At 38.7% G+C, this 12,340-nt stretch overlaps 2 protein-coding genes across 2 annotated transcripts in view; one reads left to right on the top strand and one right to left on the bottom strand.

The window, feature by feature from the left end:
• LOC118430210 (serine/threonine-protein kinase PINK1, mitochondrial-like) overlaps positions 1-2,916 on the bottom strand; it is an 8,017-nt gene extending 5,101 nt beyond the window's left edge. The window contains exons 1-4 of the mRNA XM_035840920.1: positions 2,658-2,916; positions 1,854-2,008; positions 1,104-1,302; positions 582-770 (exon numbers count right to left, since the gene is read on the bottom strand). Coding sequence (XP_035696813.1) covers positions 582-770; positions 1,104-1,302; positions 1,854-2,008; positions 2,658-2,711 — 597 coding nt within the window. The 5' untranslated portion in view covers positions 2,712-2,916. The remainder of the gene's footprint in view (positions 1-581; positions 771-1,103; positions 1,303-1,853; positions 2,009-2,657) is intronic.
• A 448-nt stretch (positions 2,917-3,364) lies between these two features.
• On the top strand, positions 3,365-8,069 carry LOC118430622 (ran guanine nucleotide release factor-like). Its single transcript, XM_035841600.1, has 6 exons — positions 3,365-3,521; positions 3,836-3,949; positions 4,399-4,503; positions 6,094-6,151; positions 6,574-6,674; positions 7,913-8,069. The coding sequence occupies exons 1-6, from the start codon at positions 3,430-3,432 to the stop codon at positions 8,025-8,027; spliced, it is 585 nt and encodes a 194-aa protein (XP_035697493.1). The 5' UTR covers positions 3,365-3,429; the 3' UTR covers positions 8,028-8,069.
• The last annotated feature ends 4,271 nt before the right edge of the window (positions 8,070-12,340 follow it).

Genomic DNA, 12,340 nt, shown 5'->3' on the forward strand with positions numbered 1-12,340 from the left:
AAATTATGCCAAATATGTACACAGGGTTGGACAAGTCGACTAGTCTGATTGTCCTGGGCAAGTGAAAGTGCTGATCGGGCAAGAGCATATGTGTCCTACCTCACTTGCCCAATCGGGCAAGTAAGATTTTTCCACGAGTGACATTTTGTTACTAGTCACTTTTCACAGTCAAGGCATCGAGCATTGGTCAACATACAAAAATTGAGCCAATAATAGAAGTATTTCATTGCTGGAAGTGAAAATACAAAGTGTCATTTAGATTTTGGGAAAGTTTTTTTGGGCAAGTAATTTTGTTAAGCACTTGCCCAATAGGAAGTGAATTTTAGAAAGCTTGTCGAACCCTGGTACAATGTAGCATCATTCTCTAACTATTGTACCATGTGTAAAATTTTGGGTAACTATATAGACTTATAGACTTATAAGACTCATTACGACTTTAAATGATGTAAACTGTATCTCTGTTTTATATTTTATCTGACCCTTACCTCTTCCTTCATGACCTCAATGAAAAGTGGCCTGCAGGACAATTTGAACTTTCATGAATAAAAAAAAAAATAAAACAAAAAAGTAAACTGACATACCTGTTCTTGCTCTTCTGTTTCTTCCACATTTCCCTTTCCATCTTCCTTCAGACTGGCCTCATACACTACAGCATTACAGCCCTGTCCCACACAGTCTCCTAGTTTAAAGTCCTCCAGCTTGTACTGTTTACCAGTCTTCAGTAGTGACGGAGAGCCTCTCAGTTTGGGGGTGAAAGAATGGAAGATCGCCTGACAATTCAGATGAAACAACAAGTGTTTATTTTCAATCAAGACTTACATTTAGTATGTCTTTCTACAGTATAAATGTAGACACATTGAAAGAACTACTGCTAACGCTTAGCTATGCTATGATGATAACTTATTCTTCTAAAAATAAGGTTCTTGAAAATACAGTAGTTCTGAAAGATGTACGCATTGCATTTGGACACCCAGAGAACTCTATAGTCTTCAAACGATCGAGATAAGTTACCTAGGTCGGGCATTCAATGATCGTGTTCTATGCAGCGTAGAACGCGCGTTCGAACTAAGTGCCTACAGTGTAACAGGCGTGACATTACATACCCTGATGTCCTTGCAGAGAGAATCACAGTGTTCTTCAGTTTCTGTCTCACTGCCTGACACGGCACTGGCATAGGCCAGGCCCACAAAGGCAAAGATGGGGATCTGGTTATGAGCTGGGCTGCGATATGCCAGGAGTCTCAAGGCGGCGCTTCTACGCAGGGTGGCAGCAAGGCTGTTGATCTGTTTGGGCAGCAGCACTCTGGGTAAAAAAATAAACACATAATCAAAGACTATAGACAATACCTGACTGCAGATGGCATGTTTGCAACATGTATGGATACCATGAACTTTTTAATAGCTTCTCTGTCAGTACACCAATGCAATGAAAGACTTGCATTGTAATAGCATACCGCAACCAGGGTGACTTAATTTGCCTGCAAATTCAAATTCTCCTGAATTCTGATGTACATGTAAAAAGTAAAATAAACTGAATGATTTTATTTGCCAAAAGTAGCATGTCGACAGTGTTCTGATTTTCTATATCTGGTCTGTTAACCTGTTACACCTAAGGGTGGCTATAACTATAGTTATATACCACTGCTTTATTCTATGTAATGGTAATGTACTAGTATGTATTTTCCATGGCACCCAACCTCAGCCATTGCTGCCTGGGATACCCTCTGTTTTGCCTTTTTGCAACTTCAATAAAATATACTGGCTACATAGAAACAGATATAGATACTGTAACAGACATATACTAGATAGTTTTAGATGGATCTCAAGCCATAATGACAACAGTCAAGTTTGTACCTAGTAAAGAGTGATGAAGCTTGTTGCTGTGCTGTAGAGACAGTGATAGCCTGGGAGTGTCTGGCTGGTGCCTGGTGTAGCCCCGCCCGCTGCTCCACCCGGTGGCGGATGGTGTGTAGGGTCTGCCGAGAACCCTGCGCAACTCCACGGGCCAGCTAACATGGGAGAGAAAGGTGGGGAATTTGGGTTGTTACTTTCACTTCCATTAATCAATTTTACAAAATTAACAAAGAATGGGATGATACGAAATACGTTGCGTGATGCGTGGTTTGCCACTATTTGGTTGTCTGGAACTGATGTAATGTTAATTACTACTATGACGAGGAAAGTTATCATAGAACGCCTTTGGGATTTCCTTTACAAATGGTAATGTTATATACAAGGTTATATACAAGTTCTCATATACAATTTTCTAGCCTTGGGTGGGTGTTTCTGCTTGTTATCTTTTGCATGTCCACCTTCAGACATGTAAAATTTAAACTTTAAGATAAAAGCAGAAATACCCACCCATGTAATGTTATGTCTCCTGGGCTAAATTGTATCCATTATTATATATAAGTAGTATAAGTCTTCCAGGGGTTTGGTCAATGCTTAATGACATGTAACTGAATTTTGATTTTGTATACTATATGGGTCAAGTGCTAATTAGATGACGTCATAAATCAAATATTTAATATTTTGACAGATGTAGTTTGGTTTTAACGTTACAGAAAGGTGGTATATATTCTCACCTCTTAACCCAACTCTCATGCTACATGATTAAACAAAACTTAAGCACCCATGATAATGAGTAATGTTCGTTACCTGTACAGCCCGTTCCACCAAGTTCTTCACGCCCATCAGCCTCTCCTTCCCCATCCCCGGCTGGGCCCACAAAACAGGCCCGAGCTTCCCCGCAAGGAAGCTCGAAACCTCGGAGACAGGCACTTTGGCTTCTTAGTTCTTCCTGCTACGTCAAAAAATATACGGTGAAGCCGTGGAGCCCCCGAGGGGCCCAAGAAAACGGCCCAACAACGACAAGACGACCTTCCTACGCAGTTTGAGTTGTTTGGGTCTCAAAATAGAGATGACGTGTGGAAGAAAGGTCAGAATGAAGGCGACAGAACGATGCTTAAGAATCTATAAAAAATGCATAGTTCATTAAAAGGTGTAACATATATACATATTAATAATAAATATATAAAACATAAATTTTGGTCGTATTTTGTAACATTTATCCACTAATATAACTTTAAAACTTCATCGTTTTCACATTGTTTGCCTATCGCCTTCAGACTAGTGCATTCATCTTAATCGGGGTGCAATTTAAAATACTAACCGTAAACATGGGCCTTTAATTTAAAATCTAGCAACGTATTTTACAAAATAATTAAAGATTTACACATTTCTGTCTATTGTAGTTATTGTTAGTATCTTAGACTCATTTTATTTTACCACAATGAAATCTAATCTACTCCCCACTTTTATAAATGGACATTTCCTTCAACCTCTGAACTTTTCACAATTTGAAAACTTAGTTTGCGGTACCGGTGTGTTGATTTTGTATCAGAAATTCACTGCTTTATGATCGATAATTATGGATATGAGTGGAGAAGGACAGGGCGAAGAGAAATCATTGTACGGCGGGGCGATGTGCGCTTTCCTACCGCCGGACGCAAAGGATGTTAGGTTGGTGATATGATTTTGCAGGGTAGATCGTTGAAAGGGGAGGGGGGCCTAGTAGTAGTTCAATCTCGAACATGCAGGGGTACGTATGTTTATGTGTCTATTTTGTATATATGGAAAATCTGCATCTGCATGGTAATACCCCCAAATGGCCCCGCGTAAAGAAGAAAAGAAGAGTATTTCTGACTTACTAGAAATACCTAAAACGTACCTGAGCACCATCTTCAGGAAAGAAGGCATTCAGACCTGTACTTACTAGTAGTATTACGTAGAATCCTCTTGCATGTCTTAACTTGATATACACTGTTATTACTTAGCTTACTACGGGACATACCAGACAACCAGGAGGTTTTCAGCCATGCCTGCACCGATCAAAGCTTCATAATCGAGATTGTGGAGTTCCAGCAAGTTCCAGATCAGCAGGCTGCAAAGTAAGACCACAACTGTGACCAGTATTGTTTTTGCTATATTAAGCAAACCTGAATGTAAAAGCTATTGAGAAAAGAGAAAATGTGCTAATTTCTTTCCTAAGTTTAGAAGAATTTTTATTCAGAAATGACATTTCCTTTATCTGAGAAATTGACACTTTTGCCATTTATACAAATTTCCCATGGTCACAAATTTACAATTTCCATTATCCATGTCAATCTCTTGGTGTCCATTCCATCTAGTTTGAACAATAAATGACTTGGCATGGGCATCCCATCTCATACTTTATTAATTCACTTAAATTCCTTTTAGATCTCTGAGAAGATTTTTCATTTACCAATGTAATTAAATTAAAGAAAAAGACAAGTTTCATTCTAGTATTTCTACCATTAGTACTAGCTATAGCAGGTAACTCATGTTGTGAATTACAATATCATCTCTGCCACTGTAGGTACCATTTTGAAGATATTGCATCCAGTAACGAGGCTGTAGGACCAGACAACTGTCAGGTAGAGTGTGTGGAACAGATCCCTCTGGACCAGACAGGCATGCATCAGTGAGTGTTTGTTTGTTTGTTTGTATCTTTGCTTCCATTCACTTTGTTGTATTGATAGTATGAATGTCGGACCCAGTCAACTCGGCCCATCTGCCAGGACAACTCGGACCATCCCCCCTGGACAGCTCATAATTGATTTTTTTTTCGAAAATGTAATCCCCAACACTAGTCTTATATGTATATAGTCTGAAATGAGAAAACTGTAGGTTGGATTGTGTAATTCATCGGAACTTTTCGGCGTTCCATGCGGCGCACATAAGGTCGTTGACCCCGAAATACGCAGCGTGTGTAGACACGTGGATATGTGTGAGGCGCTTCTAATAGAGGACAGTAGTAAACTTTATCATTACTTGCTCTTCGGAATAGCTTTAGACAAATAAGATGTGGGTATTGATCGGAGTATGAGTCATTCTTGTTGAAGATTAATTGCAAATTAAGCACATATGATACTAGATCAAAGGACCGCCACTCTGTATGACCAGGAAACTTCTGACGTTCTGTACTGGGCATGGGGGACGTTCTATTAGTAGCAGCTGGGGACAATCTTTATAATACTAGTACAAATATAACGTTACCAAGAAATGTCAAATTAACTTTTTTTTCAAAAGATAGGTAATTTGGTCCAACTGGTACATGGGGGAGGTCCGAGTTGACCAGGGGGTGGTCCGAGTTGACCAGATTTTCAATGGGCCGAGTTAGTAATGGTCCGAGTCGTCCTGATTCCTGTAAGTATTATGGCAAGTAGGTACCCATGTGTGCTGTATCTGGAATGGATGCTACGGAAAATAAAGCTAAGATGGATAGAAGTATTAACTATTAACAATTGCAGGGACTTTATTTATGGACAAAATTCTTGGTAAGTACAACTTACATGCTGTTGTCAAACTCCCAACTTGATTACCGTGTCAATTTTGATAGTCAAATATCCAAATGGCTGTCAATTATATGCTCCAGCTTGATTCAGGCTTTTAGCCTACAATGCAGTCTTAGTTTCTGTCATTCAGAAACATTGGAAAGATATTCATTTAAATATTGCCCACACTCAGCCAATCCAAACGTCAAACAAGACAGTCTCATCCCTAGGCCTTGTTCTACAATATCCCGCTAAGCAAAACACAGTACAGACAAATGTCCTTTTTTCCACGAATTGTATCTGAGTGGAACTTGCTTCCTGCAGAGATGGTGACTGCCCCATCCCTGGAATCCATCAGGGATAAGGTGACATGTGTACACTAACAGTTACAGTAGACCCCCAATCAAGACCTACCATTACCTGAAACTACAAGAGACAACCATCTGTACCAGCACTACTGATAAGTGTGGCGGAAACATCAACAAGATGATGGTGCATGTGGTCACATAAACACAAAGAAGAGAGACACGTACTTATCTTTTCTAATGCTGATAGCCAAAAACAAATCTGGGCCTTCAAATAATTGCAAATCAGTGCATATTCATCCTGCCAGCAATGCTGTTCATCATATATAGCATACCAACATAGTCCAAAATTCAAATTGTACAATCAGCTCTTTTCATATGCAACTAAAATTTATTGTAAATGCTTATCTGATGATTATACTTTATCCCCAGATGCAGCACAGCCTGGCTGCTATCAGGAAAACAGGAGGTCACAAAGTTCAATGAAGGAGTGAGTCAGCTGTGTTGTCTTTTTGGCATGTACACATGATGTACTTGAAACTAGTTCAATAATTCTTTCACATTATTAACTAAAAAGTGCTATGCTTTTGAATAGAGGTGACTTGTCTATTTTATTCACCAAGCATTAACAGCAATAGCCAGGAATGGGTCAGGTATTGCACTGTAGTTGTTCAGCATCAAGGACAGGAATTGTTCATTTGCTCATTCAGCACCAAGGACAGGAATTCTCACTTTCATGTCTCTCTCATGTCAAAGTTCACCTTAAAGCTTGAAGTACATTTGATAGTCATTCAGTAGCATTGAAGCAACATAGGTGAAATAATTTTTTGGGGCAAGGATTATTTAAGTGTCTTTTATTTATATATTAAACACGTGATGAAATTGTCTGATTTTGTCACACCTATTTGTTAGGTGGAAGCCAGGAACTGTGTGAACATCTACCTGGCCCTGTTTAGACTACCCCAGCATGGAACAGACATACTTATCACCTTTAATGACCCTACACAAATTAGGTAAGTAGGACAATTCATCAACAATCTTGCACACAAATTTTCTCATATACACCCATACACAAGTTATGAAGTTCTGATTGATAGTCCTCTATTGTCTATTGTGGAGTTGATTATGATTTCCTTTTGTCAACATTGCATATGATTCTACTGCTTTCTTAATAAGTTTGATTTTTAATGATAAGACTTCTAGTATGTTAGTGTCCATTCATGTAGTTCCAAATGTGACAACATATAATGTGTTAATTGATTATTGGCAAAATACCTTTGCTCCTTTAAAACTGCCACCTGCTTGATCTGGTCTGTGCTGAAAAGGTACACCAAGGTGTCATTAAGTCTTGAAGAAGCCACAGGTCTGGATTTCAGGTTGATTGAAAATTCTAAATTATGAGCTGTGAGTGTGAGGCACAATATGTACTCTAAGGGATGATTGCAGTGAAAAGATACTGGTGACTTAGCTAAGGACACATGGCCTCCCTCAGTCAGTATTGACCATGGTAAAATCCTAATTGATATCAGCTCTTCTGCTATGGCTAAACAGTACTATATGAGAATGACAGTCTCTGTCACTGATAGTCTCTGTCACATAGGGCACATCTGTAGGCTGACTCAGGTCTGTTGTGATGTTCTTTTCACAGGATCCGCTTTTCTTTCTTCACATCAGTCTAGCTTTTGATTGTAGCTGCCTGGATAGTATGAATCTCCAGCTGGATCACCTGCAATGTCCTCTCAGTGTTCTGTAGAGCTGTGTACCTAAATACCCGTACCTGTACCGTACCTAAAAAAATGTTTAGGTACAGGTCCGGACCCAAACATCTGTGTACCTGTACCTGTACCTAAACAAACTAAATCACTATTAAACACTACTTTTTAAGACTGCTGGACAAGTGAATCCCGAATCAACAATGACAATCATATTATGGTAATAATCTTGCAATTGAAACTTAAGAAAACTTGCAAAGAAATTGTTTTGAGATTCAAATATGTAATTCCACATACAAAGATGACAATTTATCACTAGAAAAGACAGTTAGCTACATGTTTAATTTAGTAATACATATACTTGGTTAAACTTTTTTAGGTATAGGTGAAGGTTCGGACCTGTACCTAAGCCCGTGTACCTGTACCTGTGCCCTAGTGTTCTGTGTTAATATGAAGAGCCTCCAAGTCCCTGAGGAAAATAAATCCACTCTCAATATATACACTATTAATCCTTATGTTCGTTGTTGTTGTTTGTCCAGCCCTTTAAGCAGTAGTGCACAGCAGCAGCCTGGTGTGGGCAGTGACTGGACGCTGGACCAGTTCAAGGCAGTACTACAGACACTCAGGATAGTGGATGAAGGCCTGTTTGCTTAGGTAGCATCTAATCTTAAACTGGCATCTACTCTTATCATGCGTTGATGCAAGTAAGACATCTAGGTACTAGTAACAAAATGCTTCAAAGATAGCCTGGCCAAATCTATGGTAGACTGGATACCAGGTTTCATGTCATGTACATGTACATTGTACATGTGCATAGCATTTCCATAGTGGCAGTAGCCATTTTACCTTTCACCTCCTGCATTAGCATGTACAGTCAAACCTGTCCAAGACGACCACTCTGGGGACCGGAAAAAAGCGGTCGATTTGGACAGGTGGTCGCTGAGAAGAGTATCGACTCAAAACATGCCCGATGCAAAGCATAAATGGTTTCCGTTGTGTTTGATGGCAAATAGCAAGCACATTGCAAGCACGCAAAGAAGCGAGGTCTTTAATGTCAAATAGAACACGCACACTGTAAATTTAACCCCAAGCTTTTATCGAGCTTTTATACGATACAGTGTTTTAAAGCTCAAGTATTTGTACACTAACGTTTTAGACAGTAAGGGAACTTTGATGCTGTCAGTTACTATACAAGCCTTCATGCGTCGCTATGTTCTTGATCTGAAATAACTACGGTGCACCTTTCTAATTCAAAGCCCGGTACGTCCCGATAGCGTACTTACCCACGGGTGAATGTACAGTACAGTTGGACTAAAGCACTCACACGTACAGATCTTTCTTTAAAAGGTATGAGCTACACAGATCTTTCTTTAAAAAAGTATGAGGCTATATACGTTTAAGCATTCGTTCACTTTATAATGATATAGATTAAAAAAAAAAAACTTCCGTAACAACTAAATTCGGATTTCTCTCAACGATTGGCACCCAAAAATTACCTCTGTAAGGCGAGGGTTAGAGATATGAAAGCCACCTGTATGTGCCACAAGATTTACTGTAAATGCAGAAATGTTTGCGGTGGATTAATCGTGAATTTAAAACCACCGCGAACATTTTTCCATAACAGTAAGAGACTACAGTGCATGGTGCTACCGCGAAATTAAAACCACCGCGGAAAGTCCATTTTCCCGCTACCGCAAAATGAAATCCCTGCGAACTTAAATGCATTTACAGTACTTACTAATAACTGGATTGTAACATACTAGTGTAGTAAATGCATCTACTAGTAGTTTATTTAGTGTATGTAAAATCAATGACATTGTGTACAATAGCAGTTTGAGCTTCTGTAAAACTGCCAAATACATTGGAGAGTTGTTCTATGCAATAGTTTCGAGTTGTCACTGGTATAGCCAAAAGTATCCTATAAAAGTGTGAAACATTGCTGTCAATTGTTTGTAAGTTGCCAATAAAGTTTTTGTGCATGACTGTGATGTTCAACAACTCTGATATACAATACAGTAACTGTAAAGCTATGGGAAGAAGAAATTTTTCACAGTTTTTCTTTATGGTAAGGTCTTTCCAGGAACCATGCTGTCTTGTGAGATTTTGATGTCTATATGTGAATTATTTTATATTTATAAATGTGTGCATTGCTTTGTGATTTTTTTTATTCAATGCAGTGATGATTAGTGAGAGATGTATTTGCTTTTATTTCAGTCCTCTCAATACAATCCGTCTTATTTGTGCATTCTTATTCTAAGAAAGTTTTGATTTTGATTGCAATGTACTGTTATATTGGCATATGTCAGTCCTATGAAAACATGTTGTGTGTCTGGTTACATGACAGACCCTAGCAAAAAATGCCTAATTTGGCTGACTGAAATTTTCCATTGGACATTCTAGATGGGAAAATTCAAAACACTATTTTAACAGCTTAATGTCTGAAGAAGTTCTGTGGTTGTAGATAACTGCATATTTTGTGTGTACCTGGACCTGCAGTTTTATAGTATGTTGTATGGTTTATTTTGTTGCATTACTTATTTTTCTACATATGGCCTGAATAAATAGAACTTACAATACGTTATGGCTATGGGACCATGTTTTTGTTACTAAGATAAAAGAGCTAGGGACTACAATGTTAACGTATTGTGAATTGCTTTGCCATGGGGTCAATTTGCTTGTTTAAATTAAAATCACGAAGGCTGAATATTTTTTTCGTCTTCAGGGCTTACTATTCCTAAACATCATTGATATGATGTACAAGTTCATTTGTGCAAACATTCTGATAATGAGTATCCTAGTGGCTTTTCATTCTACTGCAACGGAATTTCCGACTTCTGTATCTCGTAAACTCTGCATGCTATGGATATAAATTTTTGATCTTTTTCTGACGCAATGCCATGGCTGTATGGAAATTGAATCATGACCACTGTAGTGATTTTTTTAACAATCACTCATAATGTACTGTTTGTGTTGTACGTATCTGTTCTGTAGGTCATTGCCTTTTCGAGGAAACAGCCAAAGTAACCTGAGACAGTTGGTCACTGACACTGTTTTGCAACAAAACATTCCACCAACAGACAAAACCCACGCTACCAGAAAAGGGTAAACACAGGCCATAGATATAACCGTCAACTTTTTTGTCATCGTTTCCTCTAGCCTTGAAAAACGGCCTTCTCTCGACATTATGGAATCCCAATTTTGCTAGTTACGTGCGTTTTTTTTTTATTGAACTTACTGGTGATCAAATGACGGACAGAAAACAATCAGAAGTCGCAGTTGAAGAAAAAAGAAAAACAAGGAAATAAGCAATTGGAATGTTGCATTTACAAACGTCCCGTAAAGTCTGCAATTGAGGCTACGTTTCCTTGTAGCGGTGTAAGGTGTCACTCAGGTGCACCTTGAATTTGATCTTTTATTTGAACAATACCTGCTGCCCAGGATCCAATACTCAAGGCACGGGTAAAAATGTGCAAATTGGTAGTCTTTGCCTTGGAAAAAGGAAAAAATAAGATTACTTAATTTCCCGTTAAAATCTCGGGGTGGGAAATCGCAATGATTTCTGAATACTTTCTTCTCATTCTTTTTTTACTTTTGCATTTCTTACTGTTACTCGGCTCGGGGAGTATGAATGACTAACCAGGTGGTCAGAAAACGCTATGATCTTCCTTCCAACATTTACTTAGAGATTGAAATTCGTTTATATCATAATCCAGAAGATGAATATTGCATATCATGTCATTTGTTTAAGTTGTGCAACCTTTATCTCTATAACTTGACTTGCAATGTTTCCTGCAGTCCTTTATCATATTTTGGCCGGTGACAGATGTATAGAACGTATCAAATTATCCATATGAGCTGAAAAGTTTCGGGACTTCCCCCAACTCATTTGCATAGGTGAGACACAATGGAACGATTCGACGTCACCTGTCAGTCTTTACAGAGGACAAAGAGATAGGCCACGCCTACTCTTAAATATTTATAATAACACAATCTACCTGAATTTCAATAGGTTGACATATCTCTACACGGTGCATACTGTGTATTTTTCGCAGAAAACACGCCTCTTTTGAAAAGTGTCCAACTCTCCAAAAGTTAAGATAGTAGCCTGTCGCGCGAGCTCTTACTCTGGACTGGGGCACACCTGCACACTGAGGCGGGGTAGTGTCGGTACCAAGGCCAGCAGTATCATTGGGCGCGTGCACAACACGGGAAGCTCGAGACAACTTCAACATGAAGTAAGTCTTACTCCAATCCAAGTCTTAACCAAAAGTTTTATAAATATATGTTCTTACTTCATTTATTTTTTACTTGAAATTTTCTTGAAAATGTCCAAAGCTTCTACTCTACGTTCCTGTCAAGGAGACGTCGATTTATGCTTCTACTCGTATCTTCCCTTATGCATGGAGCGAATTGCATCTTTCTGTGTGCATAGAAATTACGGCGATATCATCGAAGATTAGGGTTTTAGAACACCCGCTAACGTTTTTACCCAGGGCGCACACGCCTACCTTTAACCAGCTCGGCTGTTGCTTTAATGATATAACTGCTTTAATGATCGATAATGAAATGTTGAAAAGCAGTTTATTGTACTGTTCAATCTGAACGCCATTTCCGTTTCATGCAAAATATCCAAAGAGATCCTCAAAAAGCAACCAAGAAACCACCATTACGCACACTGTGATCTGATATTCCTGGACATCATTGATATGTTGTACAAGTTGATTTGTGCAACAATTATGATAATGATAATCTTAGTGTCTTTTCATTGTGCTGCAGCGGAACCTTCGAGTTTTGTACCTCGGAATCTCGGCATAAATATGGGCATGCTATAGTTATCAATTTTTGATCTTGTTTTAATGCAATGATAGAGAATGAAAATAGAAAATAACTCCATCATGACTACTGTAGTGATGAATTTTGAACAGAAATTTGGGAGTTGCTTGTTCACCACCCTGTCTCAAAGGCGA

The sequence above is a fragment of the Branchiostoma floridae genome, chromosome 14 (genome assembly GCF_000003815.2).
Source record: "Branchiostoma floridae strain S238N-H82 chromosome 14, Bfl_VNyyK, whole genome shotgun sequence".
NCBI lineage: Eukaryota > Metazoa > Chordata > Leptocardii > Amphioxiformes > Branchiostomatidae > Branchiostoma > Branchiostoma floridae.

What these genes read in the sequence shown, in the direction of transcription:
- LOC118430622 (XM_035841600.1), top strand. Translation starts at nt 3,430, where the DNA reads ATGGATATGAGTGGAGAAGGACAGGGCGAAGAGAAATCATTGTACGGC. An exon ending in CCGGACGCAAAGGATGTTAG is followed by an intron (nt 3,522 to 3,835) that starts GTTGGTGATATG and finishes GTTATTACTTAG; the next exon opens with CTTACTACGGGACATACCAG. An exon ending in GACCAGACAGGCATGCATCA is followed by an intron (nt 4,504 to 6,093) that starts GTGAGTGTTTGT and finishes CTTTATCCCCAG; the next exon opens with ATGCAGCACAGCCTGGCTGC.